At 45.2% G+C, this 25,061-nt stretch overlaps 1 protein-coding gene across 1 annotated transcript in view; it reads left to right on the forward strand.

Moving 5' to 3' along the window:
• LOC138535220 (kinetochore protein Nuf2-A-like) overlaps positions 1–25,061 on the forward strand; it is a 528,523-nt gene that overhangs the window by 28,283 nt on the left and 475,179 nt on the right. Inside the window, exon 2 of the mRNA XM_069641278.1 lies at positions 15,915–16,043. Within this exon, the coding sequence (XP_069497379.1) occupies positions 15,924–16,043 (120 nt within the window). The 5' untranslated portion in view covers positions 15,915–15,923. The remainder of the gene's footprint in view (positions 1–15,914; positions 16,044–25,061) is intronic.

Raw genomic sequence — 25,061 nt, forward strand, 5'->3', positions numbered from 1 at the left:
CTACTCTGGCTAAAGATCAATGCCACAAAATCCATACTGTTCCCACTCACAGTGAACACCACACAGTTTGCTGATGAGTTGGCATTCCAATGGCACAATACTCCCACCAGATACCTGGGTGTATATGTAGCTAGATCTGCGCAATAATGTAGCTAGATCTGCGCAAGAACTATACAAACTGAACTACCGCAGGGTGCTAGATCAAACTAAAGAGTCAGTGAATAGATGGATGGAATTGCCGATCAATTTGTACGGGAGAAGATCAGTGGTTAAAATGATGCTACTCCTGCGTTTTCTCTATGTATTTCTCCATGTACCGATCTTACCCCCTAGGGAATAATACTGCAGATACTGCAGTTTATATGGGCCGGGAAGCAGGAACGTGTGTCTTGAGAGAAACTGGCAGTCTCCATGGAAAAAGGGGGCCTACCACTTCCTGATTTCGAGGTATACTATGAGGCAGCACAGGCGGGGTTTCTACTGTACTGGTTTGGGGGTCAAATAGACAGAAGGCATGTTGAGTGGGGAGGACACCAGCGGCCCCATTCCTTCTAAGGGCGACCATATTGACATCTACCAACAGAGCCCAGAGAGTGCCAAACATGGTAGAATTGACTTGCAAATCGTGGGCCTGTTTAGAGCACAAGGCAAAGGGTGAAATTCTTTACTCTGCGAACGTCCCGGTCACCTACATACCTGGAGTGCCGCTGACTTGAGAAAAAGGTTATGTCAGCCTCATGAGATGTTTGAATATATCCAGCTTTGGGGAACTATTTCCAGACTGGCAATTGTCGATGGAGGAGATACAACGGGGGGGCAGGGGTGGGGGGGGGGGGGAGTGGGGAACTTGCGCCACTAGATGTGATGTTAAGGGGCTGCTTTAAACAGATTTTTCCCAATTTCCCCACTGAACCCATAATGGCCCCTATACTAGCCCAAATGATCTCGAGAAACGAAAGTAGTGCAAGGCATAAAACTGGTATCGCATCGCAATTCACTAGACAAGAATGATTAATTGCTTTTCATTTTATAAATCCGGTACCACTAACTGTCATGAAATTTCAGCGAAGGTGAGCAGGTTTATTATTCTTTGTACCAAGCTCTAGGACCGTGCAGGGCCTATACAGAGGAAAGCAGAGATCCAAGCTGCAGGCTGACCCCAAAGTTCATTTTTTTTTTTAATTCGTTTTTATTTGGTTTTATGTCAAACAAGTTACAACAGTACCACCAGAATTAAACAATCGTCAGAAAAGCATGAGAAAAAAAAGAAAAAGAAGGTTGTCGTCACCAAGCACATGACAATTAATGACAATTTATATGAAAAGTTAAAAATATTACCTGTTTCCCCTCCAGCCCCCCTACAAGACTCTATCAACTGCCGTAGAGGAATGTGCTTTCTAATGTGGTGAGTTGCATAACAGATGTGGTAAGTGTTGGGGACCACCTTGTTTGGGGAGTCAGCATAGATTCACGTTGTCTTGCCTCGTGCGTACTGTTTACAGGTGTTGTCTCTCAATGTGAGGCCATGGGGCTGGTGGACTTGAGGGCGTCAATGCGTCCCTTCCGGCATGTAATTTTTAAAGGGATGGTTCGCCCAACATTTTTTATTTGAAAAGTAGATAGGCAATATAAAAAAAAAAGTTGGCATTTATTTTTTTCAAGTCCCTATGTAAAATTTTGAGCAATTCAAGAAAATTTAAGAAAAACCGCAGCGTTTTCAAACACAATAACGTTGTATTTATGTTTGCGGTCGCTTCAAGAGCTACCGCAAACATAAATAAGTTTTTAAAGCTGCGGTTTTATTTCTACGTTTTCCTGGCTCCTCCAGCCCGGAAAACTTAGAAAAAAAACGCAGCTAGTGTTTATTTTTATTAAAAAAATAGCACTTGCCGAGATGCAGCTGCAGCTTTTCTGCCTGTAGTCTCCGGTCCTCATCCTCCGCCTACAGCACCAATGAAGGAAAAGCCACCCAGTGGTAGCTTTTGTTTACTACAGCTGGCTGGCTTTTCCTTCATTAGTGCCACAAAAGCCAAAGCGAGCACAGCGGCGGGCATCCATTTCACAAAATTGATGCCCCCATGTGCTTTCTTTGAGCTTGATTTGCTCAAAATTTTACATTGGCAATTTTTTTTTTCAAGTCCCTATCGATTTCTTTTTTTTTTTTTTAATATTGCCCATCTATTTTTGAAATAAAACATTTTGGGGGAACCATCCCTTTAAGGAACTCCATCCATAGGATATCACGTTGTGTGGATCTCCCATGTATGGACGACATGATCATTTCCATGTTGCACATATTGGAGGCTACATTGACCCATTCTTTTTTGGTTGGGACTGAGGGACATTTCCATTTCGTGGCCAGGAGCGCTCTCGCGGCTAGTAACAGCAGCGCAGCTATATCTATGACCCTCCTCCATTCATCTTCAATTTTTTCAAAGCCAAAAAGTATTAGGAGGGGGTCCGCTATCCTCTGGATCCCGTCCAGGTCCCTGATCCAACCCAGGACTTCGTTCCAATACACTTGGATTCGGGGGCAGCTCCACCACATGTGCCAATAGTCCGCTTTGAATCCACAACCCCTCCAACATAATGGGCTGGATGACTGGTACGTTTTGGAGAGCCCATGCGGATCGTATTGCCATCTGTTGAGCAATTTAATTGCGTGTAGCTTAAATTGGCATGAGATCGAAGCTTTGGGTGCAGCCCGGCATATTATGTCCTACATCTCTGTATCGATACTGTGCCCAATATCGCTCTCCCATTTCAGTCTAAGAGGTTCTGTTTATCCCTCCCCCGCCTCAATGAGTGTTCTGTATAAAATCGAAATCAGTCCCTTTGTTTCGGTTCTAGAGTCCAATATCGACTCGAATGGGGTGAGGTCCCTTTCGAACTTATCCTTCCATTCAGGTTTTGTCAGGACCACTTTAATTTGCAAGAAGTGAAATACAGACAGTTTGCCAATTCCAAGCGCTTCTTCCAGGTCTGGCAGTGTGATAAATGAATCCTTTTCTAGAAGTTGCCCCACACTCTGCAGGCCCGCCTCATACCAGGATTGAAATCTCTCTACGTTAGGGATCTGGTCATTGATGCCAGGGGACCACAGGTGACTTAGTGGTTATGGCCACGTGGTAATATTTTCCATGTCTCTACCCTCCCGCCATATATCCCATATGGTTTCAAACATCGGGTGTGCTTTAGTTTTCTTTAGTACTCTCCTTCTGGGGGATAGCCTCTCGGAAACTGTCGCCGGAGACAGGTAGTGATTGTCCATGGCACTCCATTGGGGTGTTTTTTTTTATCACGTAGATGGGGAATGAGGACTCGTAGCTGGGTCGCTTCATAATATTTTTGAATATCTGGGAGGCCCACCCCACCTTTATCTTTGGGCAGCGTCAGGTTGGTATACGCGATTCTAGGTTTTTTCCCCTGCCACAAGAACTTTACGATCGCTTTGTTGACTTCTGTAAAAAATCGGCACGGCATTTGGATGGGGAGCTTTTGAAAGGGGTACAAAAATCTCGGGAGACAGGTCATTTTAATTGCGTTTAGGCGTCCCAGCCAGGATATGGTTAATTTATCCCACCTTGTGAGGTGCGTGTGAAATTCTTGAAAGAGGGCCGGGAAGTTGGCTCCATATAGATCTTGAAGAGATCTCGTGACATATATCCCTAAGTATTGTAATGTCTCATGCTCTATCGTGAGGCCCAGGGAAGAATATCTTTCATTGTTCAGTTCCACTGATCCTTGTAAAGGGAAGAGTATCGACTTAGCTCTGTTAATTTTAAAGACCGATATTTGGCCGCATGCGTCTATTAAGCTTAACGCCCTGGGGATGGAAGTATTGGGGTTTTGTCACATGGAGGAGTAAGTCATTGGCGTACAGCGCCACCTTATATTCCACCGTCCCAATCTCATTCCCTCAATTTGGGTGTCCTTCCTAATTTTCTGGTCTAGAGGTTCTACCGAAAGGGCAAAGAGTATGGCTGAAAGGGGGCATCCCTGTTGCGTACCACGTTTTAACTCGAACCATCTCGAATACTCCCCGTTGACTGCCACTGCTGCTTTAGGCGCTGTGTACACCGCTTTTATCCCTTTTCTAAATCTCGGTCCTACACCCACAGCACCGAGGGTTGCAGCAAGAAATTCCCATTCAACTCTATCGAATGCTTTCTCAGCATCAATGGAGAGCAACGCGGGCTCGTCATTCATAGATTGGGAAGCTGCGACCAAATGAAGAGTTTTCCTCATGGTGTCTGCCCCTTGTCGCCCAAGTATAAATACGACCTGGTCGGGGTGAATGAGGTGGGGCATGTGAATCTCGAGCCTGGCAGCCAGTACCCTTGTGTAGATACTGGCGTCGAAATTCAGCAGAGATATGGGGCGAAATGACCCGCAACATTTGGGATCCCTACTCTCCTTGGGGATGACAGAGTGCCTGGACAAAGGAGTCAGGGGTGGTTCCCGAATCCAGTACTTCATTAAATAAGTCTGTCAGAAATGGGACGAGGAGGGCACTGAAGGTCTATAGAAGCCGGCTGTATATCCATCCTCCCCTGGGGCTTTACCCAATGTCAGCAGTTTGATTGCGTTATGTACTTCTTCCATTATAGGGGACTCGAGGTGGGCCGAGTCTTCCTCAGCTATTCTGGGAAGATCAGTGTCAGCAAGATAGTTATTTAGCTCTTGCAAGTTTGAATCAGTTTCAGAAGAGTATAGGGATTCATAAAAATTTGCGAACAGGTCAGGGATGGATGGTTTGTGTTGCCCTTGGACAGGAGTGTCCTGTGTTATTTCCTTTACCCTTCGCTCTGCCCGTTGCGTCCTAAGTCTAGCAGCCAGCAGAGCATCAGCATTATCCCCCTTTTCATAAAACTTTTGTTTTAATAAATGTAATTAGCGTGTTATCTGGCCCTGTTCCAGGTGGCAACGTTCCTCCCGTTTCTTTCTAGCTTCTTGGATCTTATCAAGGTCCGTGGTATCACCTTCCCTGGCCTCCCTGTCCAATCGGCATATTTCGCTCCGTAGCCTATTTTCAATGAGGGTTCTCTCCCTTTTCGTCCGTGCCCCCTCCTGCATAAGGACGCCCCTCCAAGTTGCTTTGGCCGCTTCCCACACTCCCCGTTTGGAGATCTCCCCCGTGTTGTTAATTTGAAGTACTCCCTAATCTCTGTCTCAAACTCCTCTTTGAAGACAGAATCCTTTCACATGGTCTCATTGCACCTCCATTTCCCACCTCTGATTGGTAAGTGGTCCCACTGTATGGTGACAATGACCATGTCATGATCGGACCACGTTATTGGGGAGATCTCGGAGTGTGATGTGATGTCGTACAGTTCTCGTGAAAGGTAAATATAATCTATTCGAATGAAGGTGTTGTGCGGGGGGAATAAAATGTGTAACCTCTTGCGTCGGGGTGCATTTCCCTCCATGCATCAACTAATGTGTACATTTGCATCATGTTCCCATAGTCATTATGGTCCCCTCTCCTTTTGTTGTTGGTGGTTAGATTGCCCGCTCTACGATCCAAGCTAAGGTCAGCCCATAGATTAAAGTCCCCCCCCCCAGCACAATATGTCCCGTAGCCTCCAACATTATTTTGGGGATGGTTCTGGAGAGGAACCGGAGTAGTCCTACGTTGGGGGAATAGATTGTGGCTAACGTTACCTCCAATTTTCCAATGGTTCCCACCACCAATAATGCTCTCCCTTCTGTATCTGTCCAGGATTTTGTGACTTGAAATTCGATTCCCTTTCTTATCAGGATTCCCACACCCCCTTTGCGCAATGGACCAGAGCCCCAAAACTCCAAGCCGAGACGTTTCCCTAGGATAGGCCTCTCCTCTCCCTTCATATACCTGGTTTCCTGCAGGAATAGGATGTCCATTTTGGCTCTCTGGAATTCTCTTAACACTAACGACCTCTTGGTAGGTGAATTAAGCCCCTTAACATTAAGCGTCCCCACTCTCAAGGGGGTCCCGTGTGCTGACTTCAGGGGTAGCCATCTATTTGACATTTGAATATCCATCATAGTAAGCAGCTCTTCCCTGTGAGTTATACCCCTAACCAACATCGACGTTTTCTTTTCCCCGGCAGGAATTAAGAGGCTCATTCTGGTCTTTCCCTCCTCCATTTCCAATATACCCTCCCTCCTGTCTTGTGTTCCCTTCCCTCTCCCTCCCTCGCTCCCCCACCCCTATATGACGGTGTCCAAGCAGGTCCAGTTAGCCTCACTGAACTAGCAACAAACCACCAGTAGGGACCATCTTCACGCGGTCCATTTGTCCACAATAGACACCACATTAGTCTGAGCCCCGACCCCACCCCCCCCCTTCAGCCTCAACATTCAGCCATTGAACATTACTTTTGACATTGGACCAACGGCGGTCTCTGATAAGAATCCCCCCATAGTGTCAAGATGGTTGTAGCTGAACCAGTTCACTTGTCCCCCTCTGGGGAATTGTTGCCTCGCCGAAATTTTCTCGACCCCTTGACCCTTCACCTCTTAGGCCCTTGAAGTTTCCACTCTCGCCCCTCAACCCCGGGGGCGTCTCTCTCTTCCCTTCGTTCACGGGGATCAACCAGGTCGGATATGCATGCCTTTTATTTCCCTCTCTGATTGTAACCTGACTCTTGTGCCCTCGTGTTCAAAAGAAAGCGAGAAAGGGTTTCCCCACCTATACCGGGTGTCCCGTTCTTTCAACCATTTCGTCAGAGGTCCACACATCCTTTGCAGCACCAAAGTCATAGCGGATAGGTCTTGATATATAGTTACCTGGGCTCCGTTAAGGGTGATTACGCCCCCACGTCTCGCCTTCTAGAGAATCTTCGCCTTGTCCTGCTATCTGGGGAAGCAGGCAAGGACCGATCTTGGGCCTCCAGGTGGACCAGCCGCTCTATGAATCCGTTCAGTTCTTGGTTCATCAATCTCGTCGTCGGCTGCCAAGATTTTGATAATATCATGAAGCGTTGCTTTTAGGCCGTCTTCTGTCTCCCCTTCTTGTTCCGGAATCCCGAAAAATCGTAGGTTGTTTCGTCTCTCTCGACTTTCCAAATCGTCCATTTTTAGCCTGTACTCCTCCTCTCATTGTTCAAGATCCGTGATTCTGTGTTCGAGTTGTGTTTCAAGAGTATCTATGGAAGCTTGGTTGTTTTTCACTCCCTCCAGTCTATCTTCAATCTTATCTATGCGTTGAGTGATTTTGTCAATCTTCCCACCTATGTTGGCTCCCATATTCTTTATCTCCGTGAGGAGAGCTTCTATGTCGCCTTTTGTGGCCACTGTTTCTCCGAGTGCCACAGATTCGGTCGCCATCGTGGGAGTGGTGATTGTACGGTTGGATGGAGTGTAAGCATCCGTAGCTAGTCTTGTCTTGGCCTGCATATAATTGGGAACCGTGCCTCGGTGTCCAGATCAGGTATGGATCAGGTAGGATGAAGGGGCCTCGCTCTCGGGTCACGCCGCGTGCTCCCCGAATGCTTTGCCGTTCGTATGCACATTATTGTACTGCTCACCTCCTGAAAGATGGACGCGAAGCTTGTGGGGCTGTGTGTTCGCAAAGAGTGGGAGCTGGTGGAGGCCTGAGTGCTGTTAGCTTTCACACTGATCCTTGCATTCCCGTTTATCGTGTGACTACGTGCGTTGCTGAAGTTCAAAAAAGTTACGGCCACCCTGGAATGCACCTTTTGCTGCCAGTGGACCGAGATTAGAGATCTCCACGGGCCACTGGATCGAATCACCGACTTGCCCTTATCCCAATAGGCTGATTGCTTGTCTGTCGCCTCTGTGCGCTGCCACCCCCAATGGGATTGCAAGGGGGCAGAGGTAGGTCCCCAGGTCAGGTCCTCCAGTGGAGAGAGTTCACGATTCGCAGGGTCTCTAATGAAGAGGAGGGATTGCGGAGCGTCCACCTGGTACCGATTCCAGACAATACTGGGCACCTGAGGAGGTACACGCCCCTGTTCCGGGGGCCCTACCCTCAGTCCCAACCCCTCTTGTCCAGTGCACAAGGGGGTGGTAGGTGGTGTGCGGAGGCAGGGGGGGGTCACGTGACCGCAATCGTTAGGAGCTGGTGTATAAGAACATGGTGCCAATGCTCGCTTCATTCCTCGAGTTTTAATCCTGCAAATTGCGGTGTGATGCCCCCCCCCAAAGTTCATTTTTAATTAGCACTTTGGCTGATGGAAACTGCAGATCAGTGTGACTGTGTGGGAGCTTGTTCGTCTTCTACTGTAAATATTGGGAGGGACGCAGGATGGCACTAAACAATTTGGCTCTTTCTCTCTGATCTGTCATTGCTTCCACCTCTGTACCCCAGCATATTTCTATTTCATAATTTGTTTGCTCTCTTTTGCCCCCTTAAAAGGTCTACCCCTTTTTTATGTTCACTTTTTCTCTCATGTATCCACCGACCCTATAACTTTCTCTCTTGCCCATCTCCCCTCATCACTTCTGAGAGGCTCTTCTTTCATCTATTTCTTTCGCAAACATCTTGCTTCCTAAATCAATTGTCTAATTCCCTTCTCTTTGCTGAGCTCTATATTCCACTCAGACTGCAATGGCCTTAAACCTGATAGGCCTTCATGTGCGCATGCAAAAGGCTATTTTGTCATGCATCTGAAAGGATGTGAAAGGCTTAGTGGGCATGTGTGCATGCATGTGAAAGGCTACAGTTGTTTGTGCCTGAAAAGCTATGCTGCTTATGAAAGGCTAGGTCTGTGTACATGTGCACATTGCTCATACGAAGTTTCAGTGCCATGGTATGTGTTGCTGTGTGTATTGTATGTGTTACCATTTGGACACCATCTTAATTCAATGACTGCACCAAAAGCTAAGAATATGGTTAACCCATCTATTACCAGGTTCTATAGTCCAAACCAAGCCTGCAAAGCGTAGACTAGTCGTTTTTTTTTTAGTTTTTTTGTTAGTTTTTTTTTTTTTATGAATGCACATGCCATGTGATGGAAACCTGATATGCATGCTGGCATTAAACTCATGACAAACATTAACTTTCCTTTCCTTCCCTTCCCATTGAAAGTTTGAACTTTCCTTTCCATTGAAAGTTGCCAGGTTTATAATTTAAGTGGCTGTGCAATACATGAGGCCTCCCCTAATTTGCATATGTATTGACATCGCCAGAGCAATAGTACAGAAGCTGAGTGCATATGTAGCCTTGGATACTAAATGTGATGATGGTAAAATGCATTACAAATCGTTTTTATAAGTAAGCCAGCAGACAAATAACTTTGCTGTGCAGATTAAATGGCATTATCATTATTATATATGAAGCAGTACCTTGTGAGCTTTTTTGAGTAGCATACACATCTCAACTGAATGGCTTGTGGGCACTTCTGTGAGATCTAATGGTTTGCCAAGGATCACACACGTTATTTAATTGTGAAGCCGGAATTTGAGACCAGTCTGCAACATAAGGCCCATAACCAAATATCTTCCCAAATATCTTCCCTGCTTTAGTTGGTAGAAATAGTGATTTGGTTTTAAATAATACTCTGTTTTGTAGAGATGCTTTGAAACTTACAAAACAATCATCATCCAAGCTAAAACATATATAAATCCATGTTGAGAACAAACACTATGCTCGTAGCTTTAGTTACTAATTCTTGAATGGAAAATTACAAGAACGCAAAGTAATGTTAAGCTAAAAAATATCCTATGAGTTTGGTAAATGTATGTTTAAGACTTATACAATACCTTTATGTGTGTCTGAGAAGGTCACCTTCTTGTAGTCATTGTTTTACAGAATCAAGCTTGCTACTGCATATCATGTGATGGGAAAGTGAACTTGTCGGAAACAATAGTTCATCAATGAACCACCACAAATAAGGAGCGTGCCATTGAAAGGCTCTGCCGATAGATATATGTGTGTTTATTTTATTTTTACATTTGTATAGCGCACTAAGCCAAAGAGCATTAAGACACTTGCATGACCAGTTACTCAGAAATGTACAGACATTGGGATAAGCACAGTGTAATAGTTATTCAGTAAAAGTGACTGTAGTTTGGAAGTTCAGACCAGGTAAGGGCCTGTGTCCAGCATTCAGGCAAACAGTAGTGTTTTTAGAGTTCTTCGAAAGTCCAGTAGGAGAGTTCAGCATGTAGGGTGGGAGGGAGGAGGTTCCAGTGTTTGACAGCTGTGGCTGGGAAGCTAGAGCCTCCAGCTTTGGTCCTCTTGAATTTAGGTGGAGTGATGCGGTTGGGGTAGGCAGCTCTGAGAATTGACTATTTGCGAGGCTCTAGTGGGAAGCCCTGTTGAATTAGCAAGGGTAGCGGTGTCCGGTCACATGTACAACAAAGGGCATCCTAATTATAGCACCAGGGGTGAAATGAGCCTGAGGTCCCTAGGCCCTCTGCTGCCGTTCAGGTGAAACGTGTCTTGCATTGACCCGGATTGAAGTAGGGATATACAAATTTGCTAATCATATACATTGAATTGCTAATCAAAATATTTGTATTTAGCAGTCTCGACTAATCAATTTCGCAAGACTAATTTATGCCTTGTAGTGTCCAGGCTGTATAAGATGAGTATTGATACCAGAAGCACGAGGGAAGACGCGTCTTGAGCAAAATGGGAACGATCACTAGGGCATGCGATAACAGACGAGACATGGTCCTATTGCTGTAGGGAAATGAGGAGGGTGGCCCTCAACTCCAGATAAAAGCTGATCCACTTTAAATATCTACATCAGTGCTACTACACACTTTCGATGCAACACAAGTTCTTCCTGGAGACCTCCCAAAACTGCCCGCGATGCTCCACGTCTCCTGCCGACTTCATACATATGGCATGGGGATTCCCAAGGTTTAGACAGTTCTGGGCACCGCACAGGTATTCGAGACAATGGGTGAAATAGTAGGGGAGGATGTGGAGCAGACACCACTGATCGCACTGCTGGGGTACACTAGACATCCCCAAATTCACCAGGAAGTCGGCTGGAACGAAATGGAGACAGAATATGGACCATTGGCGCACCCACAGTCAAGACCTGAAGACATCTGGGGACTACATTCATGATGCCTCATCATACGAGCTTGCCAGGACAGAGATAGCAACTGAGACTGCCTTACAGCCTCTTTCTTGATCAGACCACCACAATGACCCGGTTCGTCAAGACAGTAACAGGCAAACAGCCCATACCCTACAGAAGGGGCACGAGCCAAGTGAAAAGAGTAATGTACTGTATCACTGTACTAGAAGTGTTGTTGGGGAGGGCAGGGGAGATTTCTGTTTTCTTTTTTTTTTTTGCAACAGTTTTTGTAATACAGACTTTAAGTTCTTATTGGAAAATGATAATAAAAAGTTTTTTTAAAAAGGTGTATGTCAGTGCGCACAGGGTAGGTAATGATTATAGTCCTGTTGTTTAGTAAATTCATTGTTTAGCTACTTTACATCGAGGAGATATGGCGTTATTTCATAATTAAATGCAATGTGCTGCTAATAACGCCAAATCGGGATATTACTCACACTGATAGCAGGCAGCCAATTGCTACAAAATGGTGTAAATGGCCTGAATGTCACATTGATCGAAACGCTCGTTGTAGAGCGATATAGTTTAGAAAATGAGGGCTTGGTTGTGGTTTTTTCATTATACACACCATCAAGGCTTTGTGGTTGTTTCTATATGCGCACCATCAAGGCTTTGTAAACTTTACTAAGTACCTTGTGTATCTATTGTACAAGCAAGAACTTAATGTTGTGAGTGGGATGGAGCGTTATGCCAAAATTCTATGCAGTGCGCTACTCAAACCACGGTAGGAGTTTTTCCTTGCACGCATTGCCAGGGGGGGTCGTCTCTTACAAAGCCCTGAATCCCATAAGTACAATATAAGTGATTGTTATAGCACAGTGTTGCTTATCAATAAATGTGATTATTTTTGCGTGCACTGTAATAGCGTTGTCTACGGCTAAATGCTGAAAATCTTGTGTGCACATCGCCACATTATAGCGCAACAACTGCATGCAATTTTTCACATGTGTTTCAGTGAAACCCGATGTCTTGTATTTAACTACTGAGTATTGGTATGCATATCTTTTAACCTGCACTAGCAGGAAAGACATGTTCATGTTGAACTACATTCTGTTTCATGATGGTGAGCTGAGCGCGGCATACTCTACACAAAGCTGCTGACTTGTACGCGCATTGCCCAAGTAACCCCATTACTGTGGCCGGACCTGGCTCTAAAGAGACATGCACATCAACAGTACGGTCTTCCCAAACTGTCAGTTACTGTTGATATGTGCTTTCAACGACATTGGTTTATGGCTCTGCTGTAAACACATAGCAAACCCCTTCGCCGCAGCTCCCACTCACCCCTCTTATACCCTTACCCCACACTCCACCTATTATGCATTACGCATATACCATTCCCCTACCATTTTCTGTGAAGTCTCATTAGGTGAAATGGTATTCGAAGAAATCTATGGTAACAGAGCAATTGCCACATTTGTGGTGGCCTACAATTGGTGGTAGACCCCATGAGTTAAACACTGTAGTTTGTGGGTGTTTCTGCTCCGAGGTGTGCACTAGCATTTGTTTCAGGTTCCAAAGGTTTGAATGCAAACCGTGGTTTAGGTGAAGCAAAGTCTGGGGTGTACTATGTCCCAGTTTTTGAGAATGACTTTCTTTAGTGCATTGCTAATCAGACTGTAGGTGGAGACACTTGTGATGCGTTGATGCGTTTTTCTGGTTCTCAATGTCATGTGGCTAAACAGGATTCTCTTGTTATATGCCTTGCTCTTTTCCTTGCTGAACTTATCGCTGTGCAGGAATAGCCTTGTGTTAATCTTTTTTTCCAAAATGTCCATACGTTTGACAAATTCCCCTGTCTGAGAGCAATTTCTTCTGATTTTGAGGAATTGTCCCAAAGGGAGGTTGGTTTTCAGTGAAGTAAGGTATTTTTACCTGTTGGTTTACGGAATAGTGGTTTCGGTGGTGCCCTGTTCAGTTTGCATAACCAGCATGTCTATAAAGGGAACTATGTGTAAGTCATTGTGAATTTCAGAAACTGGTCACATTCATTCAGCCATTTCAAAAAGAAGTTTAGGGCTGTGAGGGTGCTGTTCCAACTAATCATGTTGTTGATGTAACTCCTCCAAATGTGTCAACAATGGATAGGAATGTTGATACAGGAACTGATTTTCAAAATTGTCTATATACAGGTGTGCTGAGCAAAGGTGGCTCCCATGCTTGTTCCGTGTGTCTGTTTGAACAGGTTGTCTTCAAAAAGAAAAAAGCTTTCTGCAAGAGCTAATATTATACATTCCAATATGAAGTCTGTCAGAACTTTTTGGTCTCTCTGCATTGGTCCAGCTATATATGCATGACTTCTACACTTGCGTCTTGAGGGATGCTTGTATAGAGTGCTACCACATCGGATGTTACTAAGATATCGTCCTTTTCGATGTTTTGGGTTGTCAGCACATTGATTTGTGCGGAATCACAGATGTACGATTCATTTTCATGGCGAAAGGTTTCAGGAAAATAAATGTGAGTATTGTGAGTGGTTCTAGTACTGAGCCAATCCCTGAAACAATAGGTCTGCTTGGAGGCTGTAACATATTTGTATGCTACTTTTGGTAGAATGCCGGAATCACTGGGTGAGATTTGTTAAGGAATTGTTTCTGTTCTGGTCTTCATCGATTCACCCTTCCAACAGTGCATGTTGCATGAAGCTCAGGATTTCTTCTTGTAGTTAGTCTGGTTTGTCTCTAGTTGCTTATAGTGGCCTTTGTTATCCAACAGTCTAAGCGCCTCTCTGTAGTCTGTTTCCACAAGTCTACCCTGCCCTTTATCAGCTGGTTTTATTAAGAAATCGGTGGGTGGTGTTCAGTTGGTGTATAGCCTCTTTCGTTCTTATTCAGATTGTATCTCGATTGGTTCGCTTGCATACAAAACACACCTTTTTTTTACTAAGCCCACATGCACTTAGCTGGGAACAATGTACCCGGCTCCTTGAACAAAAGGCTATGTTAAATGTTATGTATATGTGAGATTGTTTTCCGTCATTGCAAATTGTTTATTGTGTATTGTGAAATATTGAAAAATAAATTTAAAGATTTATTCATGTAACAGGACATTTGACACTCAGTGCAGCATTTATTCCACATCTGCACTTACGTTATAGGTGACACATTTTCTGGACACTAGAGGGAGGGGTTGCTGTATACTCAATCCTTGCTTCATAGCTATCGGATATACTCCTTTAATGTTTTGTCCATTTTACATGAACCATTGTGTTTAAATGTATATTATGTGTTCGAATTCTTTATTGACGTTTTCAAATACTCAGTTAATGTCCCATTTCTATTTTTGGAAAGCACCAGTTGACCTTGAAGCCAAAAGTAGGCCCTGGTTGTTGTTGGTTTCAAGCAAATCAGGCTCTGCTGTGCCAGAAGCAGGAGCTAAATAGCTCCCAGCACTCCTCAATTCCATACCCTGGGTCCCCCGATTTCATTTTGCTATAATATGAAGTATGGCAATATTGGTGAATATTGACTTAACATTGATCACTTATGAAGATTAAGAGAAGAAACTTTACCTATTTTCTTTGACCTTTAATCGAGTTTTTATAAAGTTAAGATCCCTCCCACAGTGTTATATGCAGTTCAACTACTTAATTTTAACAATAGAAAGTGGTTTGATCGTCACAAGGGTATTATTTGGAGAGAGGTATTGGGGTTTGCCTGTCTCTGTTTGGATTTCTGTCAAACGTTGAGTTTTGCCTACAATCTTGGTGGGTCACGTATAAGCTTGGAAGAGTGGCTCTTTATTTAAAAGTAAGGGATGGCCTGGACAGCACCCTGTTTGGTGCATTAAAAAAACGTAATGTAACAGACTATTATCAGTTTAAAGTTGAGTGCGAGTTCTGTCCTATCGGAAGCAAATATTTTGCGTGATATATCGCCGGCAAAAATAAAAAAGGGTATAAAGTATTGGGATAGGATCCGAGACGAAATAGACTTACAAAAATTAGCACTATACAAGAAAATGTATGACTTGTTTGCTAAGTCAACTGATTTAGGACCCTATGTAATTCAATTTTAGGCAGAAACAATTTGAGCTGTTTTATCAGATTTCGTGTTAACTGCTGGTACACATTAGAAGTTTTTGGGCCACAGTTGGGTATATCCAAAGGTGACCATACAGGGTTTGAAATTAAGATTGAATAAGCAGGAGCTAAAAGCCGCTTGTGGGTATCCAGCATTAACCAGTGACCAGGAGCTACCACTGGGAAATGAGGAGCTAGTATAGAGCGTACCCGCAAATGTGACTTTCACATAAGATGTAAATCTATCATTTTGTCCATTATTCTTGCGTTAAATGTCATATAGATGTGTCTTAATGTTTATTGATTTCCCACATGCAGAGTTAAATTCATATAGGCGTGTTTGTTCAGCATCTATTGGCCTGGGGAGCCCAACGTAGCTCCTAGTAGCTGTTGGCATCAAGTTAACTAGGCTCCCAGCTTGCCTGAATTTCATACCCTGCCGTTCTTGTAGGTTGTTTAAAATGCCCGAATTAAAGACACTGTAACTTCTTGTTATGAAGTTCCCTGGGGTGATCCGGAAGAGAAATTTAACACTTTCAGAAATGTGTGCATTCGACTTTGGCTGTTATTCTATGTAATTTGTGGGAAAGAATAACTGAGGGTAGACGAGTACCAATTATTGTGGTTCTGGTGAGATTTGAGATCAATTTTTAAGGAAATTAATAGTTAGTAACTTTCTGATGACTGAGATGAATTTGACCTTTTTTTATTGTACTCTAAATGTATTCATGTTCTTCCATTTGCATGTGTTAAGGTTTATGAATTGTAAACTGTGTAATATCTTGTGTATTAACCAATACATAATAAAGTACAGTATTATTTTTTGCTCATAAAATGTTCTCTGCTTTCAGATCATCAAAATGGCTTTAACATTTCCATTGCATCCCATCAATGAGATTATGGTTTTGCTTCGACAAAAGGTTTTCACTACCTCTGAGACCAGGAGTATCACCAAAAATGATTTGTTCCCGACTGCTAAGGTAATGTTTGGCGACTGGGATGTTGATATGCTTTATGGTTATTGAAAACGTAGTACCTGCTTAGCTAAATTATCACTTGCCTAGGTGACTTGCTGCATGTTGGTGTTGGGCGGTGTTGGGCGAGAGAAGCTTTAACATGATGGAGGATTTAATGCTCAAGTTTTTTTCTGTTTTTTATTTCTTCAAAACTTTATTTTCATTTTCGCAGACAGTCAAGGTTACATGATTACGGAATATCACAGGCTCAGTTCACAGTAGCTCACTACACCATAGCTATTTCAAGCCGAGATTGTGATTGCTCTTAGCTTCTCAGTATGCAACCATTATAATAACATTAAGAACTTTTTTCTCCCTGTCCACCTCGAGCCCCCTTAACTGATATGGTTCCGACATCAGCGTCGTTAGTTGATCTTGTCTGTGGTTTGTTAATCTTTTAGGTTACTTGATTACCTTGGCGTTATCTGTAGGGCCGTTCTTCACTTTGCCCACCTAAGATGCTTAAGTTCAGGATCACTCATTAGTCTTGGTCCGAAGTAGTAAGCTTCCCTGTCTTTGACTAAGTCTATGAATGGGTCCCATATTGCCAAAAATGTCAGGTGCTTAACCTCTCTCAGGGCTCCCTCTTTTTCCATTGCTAATATGGTCCATATTTTGGCTCACCAGCATGCTGTCACCTGATTCTCTGGGTTTTTCCAGCTTTGGGCCAGGGTCATCCTGGCTGCCATTTAATAAGTGAGTCATGAGGGCGGCATATATTACTTCAGCTGCCAACAGTATTACCTTTGGGTCCCATTGGAGTTGTCTCCCTGTAATCTCTTTTATATGTCCCAAAACCTCTTTCCAATACATCACAGCCTTGGGACAGGTCCACCACATGTGATACAACTCTCCCCTGTTTCCAATTTGCCTCCAGCAGTTGGGGGGATATGAGGGATTCATTTGGTGGAGCCTGTGTGGGGTTAGGTACCACCTGGTGCATATTTTGTATGCAGTCTCCTTGACGGCGTGCACTTGGAGATTTTTTGTGCCCTCTTTCATATTTGTCCCCATTCCTCCTCTGTGATGGGGGTGCCCAAATCCCCCTCCCAGTTGTCCTTCTTTGAAATGTTGTCCTCGATTAGTGCCCTATCTATTAATCTGTACATTTTTGCTAGTGCTTTTGAGGGTACACTGTCCTGAAAGGTGAGTTCCAGTCCCACTGGGGCTCCGGTGGCAGCTTTTTTTACCTCCTTCTGAGAGATCCAATGTCTTATTTGTATGTATGCATATCTTTCTTTTTTTCCTATTCCGAATTTCTGCTTACAGTCTTCGAATACTAAAGGAGTACCCTCCTGAAAGAAATCCCTCAAATGGATCGACTGTGCTTGTCCCCAGTTTTCCCAGAACCCACCCTGCATGCCCGGGGTAAAATGTAGGTTGTGCGCCATTGGGGTAAAGGGTCCTAAACCTGGCACGAGTGTTTTATCCCATCCCCTCAGTGATACTTGGGTAGCTTCCAGTAGCTGGGCCCCCCCCCCCTTACCCGGCCCATAGCGCGTGTAATGTTCCTAGTGAGATGTTTGTGACTCCTTGCTCTATTCCAATCCACCCATTTAGGGCTTCCCACCCATCCATTTCAACATCGGTGCTATTTGGGCTGCCAGGATATATATCTCCATCATGGGCCCCAAGTCCTCCCAGTAAGGGTGGTCTGGTCATGAAATATTTTTGTATTCTAGATTGTTTTCCCCATGCCACACAAAGCGACCGCTTCTTTATGCAGGGCCTTACTCATCTTGGGGAGAATTTCAACTGGGAGGGAACTAACCACGTACAATACACGGGGTAACAGCGCCATCTTAAGCGCTGCTATGCGTGCAAACCAAGACAGTTCCTGGGCGTCCCATCTGTGTAAGTCTTCTCTTTCCATAGTGGCAGTACGTTTGCTCCATATAGGTGTTTATATTCTTTTGTTAATAAGATGCCCTGGTATTCTATGGATTTGGCTTCCCAGATTAGTGGGTATTGCGTCTGTAGTGCTTCAATCACCCCCTCTTCCTCTGTTACATTCAGGGCCTTTGATTTGGTGTAATTGATGGTGAACACAGATACCATGGCGAATTCCTGCAATGGAATCTTTAAGAAACAGCAGGATATCATCGGCATATATTGCAATTGAATGTGTTATTCCCCCAGCCACAACTCCCTTTACTTCCGGATCCTGTCTTAAAATTTCTGCTACTGGTTCCATTGCCATTGCAAAGATCAGGGGGGGAGAGCGGGCAGCCCTGTCGTGTACCCCTACGTATTTGTATTCTTGTTGTAGGTCTTGCATTGACCATAAATGTTGTTGAGGGGAGCTGGAAGTTCGCTAGCACCGTCTTAACAAATATGGGGTCACAGCCATATTTAGCCAGGACCAAGTTTAAGTATGCACAGCCTAAGCTGTCAAATGCCCGCTGTGCGTCTAGGGCTGCTATAGAAAACTTCTGTCCCGTCCTAGTCCCTAGGTCTATGATGTCCACTGCCCGCCTAACATTGTCCTGTGTGTGCCTTTCTACGATAAACCCTGCCTGGTCCTTGTGGATAATTTTGGGCAGTACTTTTGCCAGCCTGGTTGCAAGGATTTTTGCATAAAGTTTGGCATCGCTGTTGAGCAAAGAGATCAGTCTTTAACATGTACATTCTGTGGGATGTTTCCCCGGTTTGAGGATCCGGACTGTGGTTGAGTTTCCCATGTCAGGCATAACCGTTCCGCTTTCCCTTATGTGGTTGAAAAGTTTTGTTAGTTCGCCTAACAGCTGGTTCCGGAATATTTTGGAATATCCGTTCCCTAACCCATCTGGTCCCGGGGTTTTGTTGGGAGGATGGTGCTTTATGGCGTCACTTATCTCCTGTGCTGTAATGGGGGCTTGAAAGTTAATGTTATATTCAGTGGTTATTTGGGGCAAGGTCAATTTCGACATATAGTCTATTTGTGCCTGTGGGGCGAGGTTCTAAGGCCCTGGTGAAACTTCTCTATTATATATATCTTCTTCTCCGATGTGCGTGTTTCCCCTTTGAGTTTTTGAGCCACACTATGCAGTTACGGGACCTCTGTTCATTTAATTTAGCTACTAGGAATTTGTTAGCTCCCCCCCGTGCACGTAATATGTCTGCTTGGTGTGTACAGTGATTGTGCAGTATGGGCCGCCAAGTGGGTTTCAAGTTGAGCTCTAGCTTTTAAGGAGGGTTCGTAAAGTTTTAGGTGTTTGTTTAGCCTTGTGCTACGCTTCTGCCTCCCGTGGTTCTATCTGAAGTTTCTGCTTGATGAGCCCTCTTTCTCGTAAGTATGCTGTGGCCTGTGAAATGAATTCTCCCCGGACGACCGCCTTACTCCCAAAGTCCCAAATTACTCCCCAGTTTGTCTGCCCATTATCATTGTCTTGGAAATAGTTATTCAGCACCTTCTCCATGTGTGTTCTAAGGGCGATGTCTCTGAGCATAGTTTAATTCAGCCTCCAGTTTTTACCGGCTCAGGGTCTCACTTTTATAGGGATTATTTGCAGAAGGACTGGGGCGTGATCAGACAGATATTGGATTCCTATTTGTACCTTGTCAATTTGTGGGATTAGTGTGGCCGAGACCAGAATCTGTTCGTGAGTACCCTCTATGGACTGCCGAGTAGTGGGTGAATTGTTTCTTCCTTGTGGAAAAATCTCCACGTTTCCATGACTTCTAAGTCCCTGAACAGTTTACCCAGTGCCTGCCTATTTCTTCTGTCAGCCGCGTTGGGCGTGAGGGTTTTGTCTAAGGCCGGGTCCATTACACAATTGAAGTCTGCCCCGATTATGATTTGTCCTTCGCACCACCTCCTCAATTTTTGCAGTATTTCTCCCAGGAACAGGTCCTGCCTTTCATTTGGAGCGTATATTGCGATTAGTGTGTACATGTGTTCATTTAGCGTACCCTTGAGAAGGAGAAATCTACCCTCCGTGTCTCTGTGTAAGGCCTGGTTCTTAAATGCTACACTGGCGCTTAGTAAGATCGCTACTCCTTTAGTTTTCTGCCCCCTGAAGCAAAGTATTGTCTGGGGAATGCTCCTTGGGCCATTCTTTTTATTCGTCCATTGGGAGTAGGTGAGTTTCCTGTAAGAAGACTATTGCTGCTCGGAGCTCTAGTAGTCGTGTTGGAATGGAGCGCCGTTTCTCTGGTGAATTTAGGCCCTGCACATTTAGGGTTATGACATTCAACTCAGTCATGGTCTCGGTATCAATTGTTCTTTGTTGTATACCGTGTTTTCCCCCACAGTGAGTCTTAAGCTTTTGTTTTGTCGTGAACCATACCTTGAACATTCCTCCCATAATGAACTTCAACATTAGTAACTACAGGAGTCTTGTCCTTCCCACGTACTCCCCTCCCTTCTTCTGGGGGCAAGAATCTGTTGAGCCTTCTCCGAGTTCCCTTCGGATCATTGAATCTTGTATTTTCCCCAGCGTCAACTTTGAACCGAGGCATCTTGGTGCCACCTCTGGATTCCTCTCGGGGCGTTGGGTCCTAGGTACCTCCCCAGAACTTCCTTGCCAAGGCATGTGTATGTCCTGAGGTTTGATTCCAACATGTCCGCCACACCTCAACCCGCCCACGGTGGGCGTGTACGATTCCCAATCTTTCCCATAAGAATCAGCCTTGCCCCTAAATTCGCACTTGTCTTACTTGGTTGCCCCTCTCCGCTCCTCACTTCGGTCTGTGTCCTTGCAGGTTGGAATCTCTGCCCCGTCTTTTCCTGGGGACCGACGACCATTCCCATTGATTCGGCCTTCCTCCTTTCTAGTTGCGTGTTTCCTCCTTATCCCTGCTGGCCGGGTTCTCCTCTATCTGTAATAGGTCCATAGCCTCCTCACATGTGGAGATCCGTTGCTGCTTTCCTTCCTGCATGAAGGTCAAACCAAAGGGGTACGCCCATCTGTATGTTATCCTCTTAGCTATCAGAGCTTTAGTTACCGGTTGTATCAACCTTCTCTTGTGGAGCTTAGATAGTGTGAGATCTTGGAATGGCTGGACTTGTGTTCCGTTGATAGTAACCGTCTGCTGCTTTCTGGCTGCCCGTAGGATCTCCTCTTTCATTGTGAAGGAGGTCATCGCCAGCAGGATGTCTCTTGGCCTCGTTCCGAGGTCGATTTTCTTCTGACCGACTCTGTGGACCCTGTCTGAGTACTTCTTCCAGCTGTGTACCTGGGAGGAGGCTGCTGAAGCAGTGTTGCATTGTCTCTCTCAGATCCTTATCCTCAGTCGATTCGTCCAGGCCTTTGACCCTAATGTTAGATCTGCAAGATCTATTTTCCAGGTCTTCAGCCTCAAGTTCCAGGTTGTGCGTTGCTCTGGCGAGTTGTTCTAGGAGGATACTTTTTGTTTTGCGTCTTCTGTGATCTCTGAAAGGCCTGTCTCTGTGGTATCTACTCTTTCCCTGAGCTCTGTAATCTCCTTCCTCACCTCCTGCAAAGAGGTCCGCAGGTCTTCTCTAATGGAACTCAGTTTGGTCTGGAGGGCGTACATCATCCTGCATTCCATGCTTTTCAGGCATTCTTGGAGTACTTCTTTATTGAGCGCCATAGTCCGAGGCGCCTCTGCGTGTTCCTCAGTTTCTTGTTCTGTGGGGTCTAGGGTCTGGTGTGCCTCCAACCGCAGTTTCCAGCAGTGCTCCAGTTGGCCTCGGCATGCTTTGGGTATGGAATTAGGTCTAAGCCTAGTATTGTTGAGCCTGTTAACTGGTATCTGTATCGCTTGCTCGGCTCTTAAGATTGTTGGGTACCACGGCTATTCGTTGATAGGATTTTCCTTCCAATCCTCACCTCCCGAGTTTCGCTGGTGGATTGGTCCGACTGTAGGGGCGTGAGGCTGAACAGGGCGCTTCTTTAGCCCCCGCTGGAGTACAGGTCTCCTGTAGAAGGACGGGAAGCGGCGGGGATCACTCGTCAGGCCGTGGGTATCTGCGTCTGCTGCATGGGCTCTTTATTCGTGTCCGCTGCCCAAGCAGCCTCGGGGTGGGTAATTTCCACTGCGAACCGCCCCACTGCGTTGTGCTTTAGTGTTGTTTCATAGTTCCCTATCTGAGTTCAAATTGGGTTCCCTTTTCCTCTCCTATGCCCCTCAAGCACCCAACCCCGGCAGTCACAGGGAACCAACGCTCGATGGTACGGCAAATGAGGCAACTGGTATAATAACACAGGTGGCAAAGTTCATCTCCAGGTGAGATAAAAATCGGGGAGGACTCCAAACCCAGTTGCTGCTTTAAGGGGCTGTCACTAAAGTTTGAGATTGCATATGTTCAGATGGGTGCATAAAATGGCATTGCTGTAGGTTTTGGCAGCAAGCAGTTCATAGTAGGGGCAGCCCAGTAACATCCATTATTTCTTTTGACAAACTATCACAGTTCATGCTAACCTGTCAGCGGCTGTTCCTTTGTCAGTGGTGCAGAGGTGAAGAGGACCTGCCAGGCAAAGACGGTCCTGCTTAATGTTCTGTGGCTCACTCGGGCTGCGGAGTGTCAGTGTTCACAGGCCGTTAATTGGAACTTCCAAGCCCCACTTGGGGAGCGTGTTTTATTCCTGTGATGCTGGGAGCTCCGGACTGGAGCCCGCGCTGATGCACGTGCTGCAGATGGGGCGGGGAGGGCTACCCAAGAGCTGAGGTCGCTCCTCCTTATCCAGGTCCCCCCTTAGGCCGCGCTTTGGACTGTTGGCAGGGGGGGGGTTCACCCCCTCTGTGCTGGGGAGGGGACGGGGCCCACTCGCCTGATGCTGCCGTACCCAGTCCTCAAACTGCGCACACCCTCCACCGGGTCTGCCGCTGGCAACCGCGGCGCTGCAACCTCTCCCCGCTGCTGTTAGCCGCTCATCACTCTGAGGGCCTTTGGCGTCCCGATCTCAGGTGGTGAGTGCTGCCACGGCTCCCCTTTGCACTCTGGTGCCTTGCCGCTCATCGGGCTTCAGGGCCTTTGTCCCTGCCGCCCCAATGCCCGTAGGCGACGTGAGGATCAGCGCTGCACTCCGCCTCCGTGTGGTTCTCTTCTCCGTCGCACTCCTGGTCTCCCTACGTTCTCTCGGCCTGTGCACCCCCGGCAAGGTCGAATGTGCGCCTTCAGCACTGCTTTTTCCCTTTTTATTGGAACAACTTCGGGGTTCCCTGTGAAGGGGAAACTGCTTATTTCACCTTATTTTCCCGCCCTGGCGGAGTACTGAGGCAGTGCGAGTTCACCTAGTGGTGGCCATCTTGGAATCCCTTCATGCGCCAGTTCTTACAGTGCATGAGTTTGGTGCACAAGTATCGGCTGAACCACAGTCTTGATTCTTCCGTTTCCAACTGTATCCGAATGTTTTACTAGACCAGATCAATGAACGTTTGGCCAATCTTGTGTGTAATGCAATGAAATCTAGGAAACTAAATAGCTGAAGAAAAGCCATTAACCCTGTAAAATGTTCAGCTAAACCATTTATTGTAAACCATTTTTTAATCTAAAATATTAAAGGTTTTCTCAAATTAATGTCCATTTCATTCACTTATAGGTTAATGGCTGGATAGGTTTGCAGACACTTGTATTTCTCTTCCCTTTTCCACAGGCATCTTTAGTTGGGTAGTGGATGGACGTCACTTAGACTACCAAATTGTTCCCTTCAACCTGTAACTTCTACATCTTTTGGGGGCAGGAAAAAACTTGCAGGATGGCAACACTAGGATAAGTAGTTTACGGTTAGTGTGTGGCTCACTTTAAAGGGCAGTCAGCGCATTTGTCGCAGATGACCTCCATTTGATGATGCAATGCACTTCAACGAAACCGACAGTTACTTACAAACATTTGCTTCTTTCTTTGAAAAATGGTTTAATTTTAAAAGGCCATTTATGTTTTCTGTATGGCTTACTGACCCCAAACTATGCCTCACCAAGACATCAATAAATCTGTTCACAAAATATGTGCGTGACATTAGCCATTGGCGAATTATACGCTACTGGCCAGTACGAAATGGCGTTTTAAGTGCATGTGGAGAACTGCTTAAAAAAAAAAAAAAACATTTGCTATGTACACAAAACCCTCTTCAATAATGGACTTGTAATACATGAGTGCTTATGCATCCATAGGAACTTGCAATTGAATTTCGCCCAAGGTAACTTTAACTAAAACACAGCACTCAGAGTTGGTAACATAATGTGCCCACTAATATAACTCAAAAGGTAGCTTAATTAAGGTGCCTGTATGCACACACTTCTTATTAATCTGTAATAACTGTGTTATTGGAACTCTAGAAGTTTCTTGACCTACCTCTTGCCTGAATCGTTTGTTTCCAGGAGGTGCCCTTTCATCTGTGTTTTTATTTTTTTTCCTCCAGCACCAGCTCTACAATCTCCTTGTTCACTTTCAATTATCTGCATTTTGAAACTTTTGTTGCTACCCCCAGGAGAAAAAGCTCCTACTTACCATCTGTTTCAAGTGGAAATTGATTTTTTGGGCCTACAGAAAAAGGGTTGTCTATGCAGTTCCAAGTCCAATAGTCGCACACATCTTAAACTGAACTGGTCACAGGTTTATCTTGTCTGTTTCTTTTAGTTTTCCCTTGTTCTCTAGCACCATTTCCTAGCCGCATCGCCACTGGCACACCGATAATCTATCACACCGATGCATCCCAAATCCACCCTTATTCATGCCTACCATTCATCTAGACCCCAATCTGCCAGGGCACAGTGCTGGTTTCCATCCACACTCCCACATGCGCTCATCAATCATCCTCGCATACTGACCCGCTGATCCTGGACACAGGGGAGGAGCGAAAATAAGAGGGGCGGAGATGGAAGAGGGCATGAGAAATGATTGGGCAAACACATTTATGTTCCTGTTCTCGGGGTTGCTTATCTGGTAAATGTCGAAGTTCTTGAAATAACACTAATGTTTTTGATTTATTTATTAAATAAAAAAGAACGGACAACAAACATGCTATGTGGTTTTTGTGGGTAAGATGCACACTTTGGAACCAGAACAAGTGAATTCTAATCCTGGCTTCTTCTCTT

Source organism: Ambystoma mexicanum, chromosome 1q (genome assembly GCF_040938575.1).
Source record: "Ambystoma mexicanum isolate Mex_15411 chromosome 1q, UKY_AmexF1_1, whole genome shotgun sequence".
NCBI classification, from domain to species: domain Eukaryota; kingdom Metazoa; phylum Chordata; class Amphibia; order Caudata; family Ambystomatidae; genus Ambystoma; species Ambystoma mexicanum.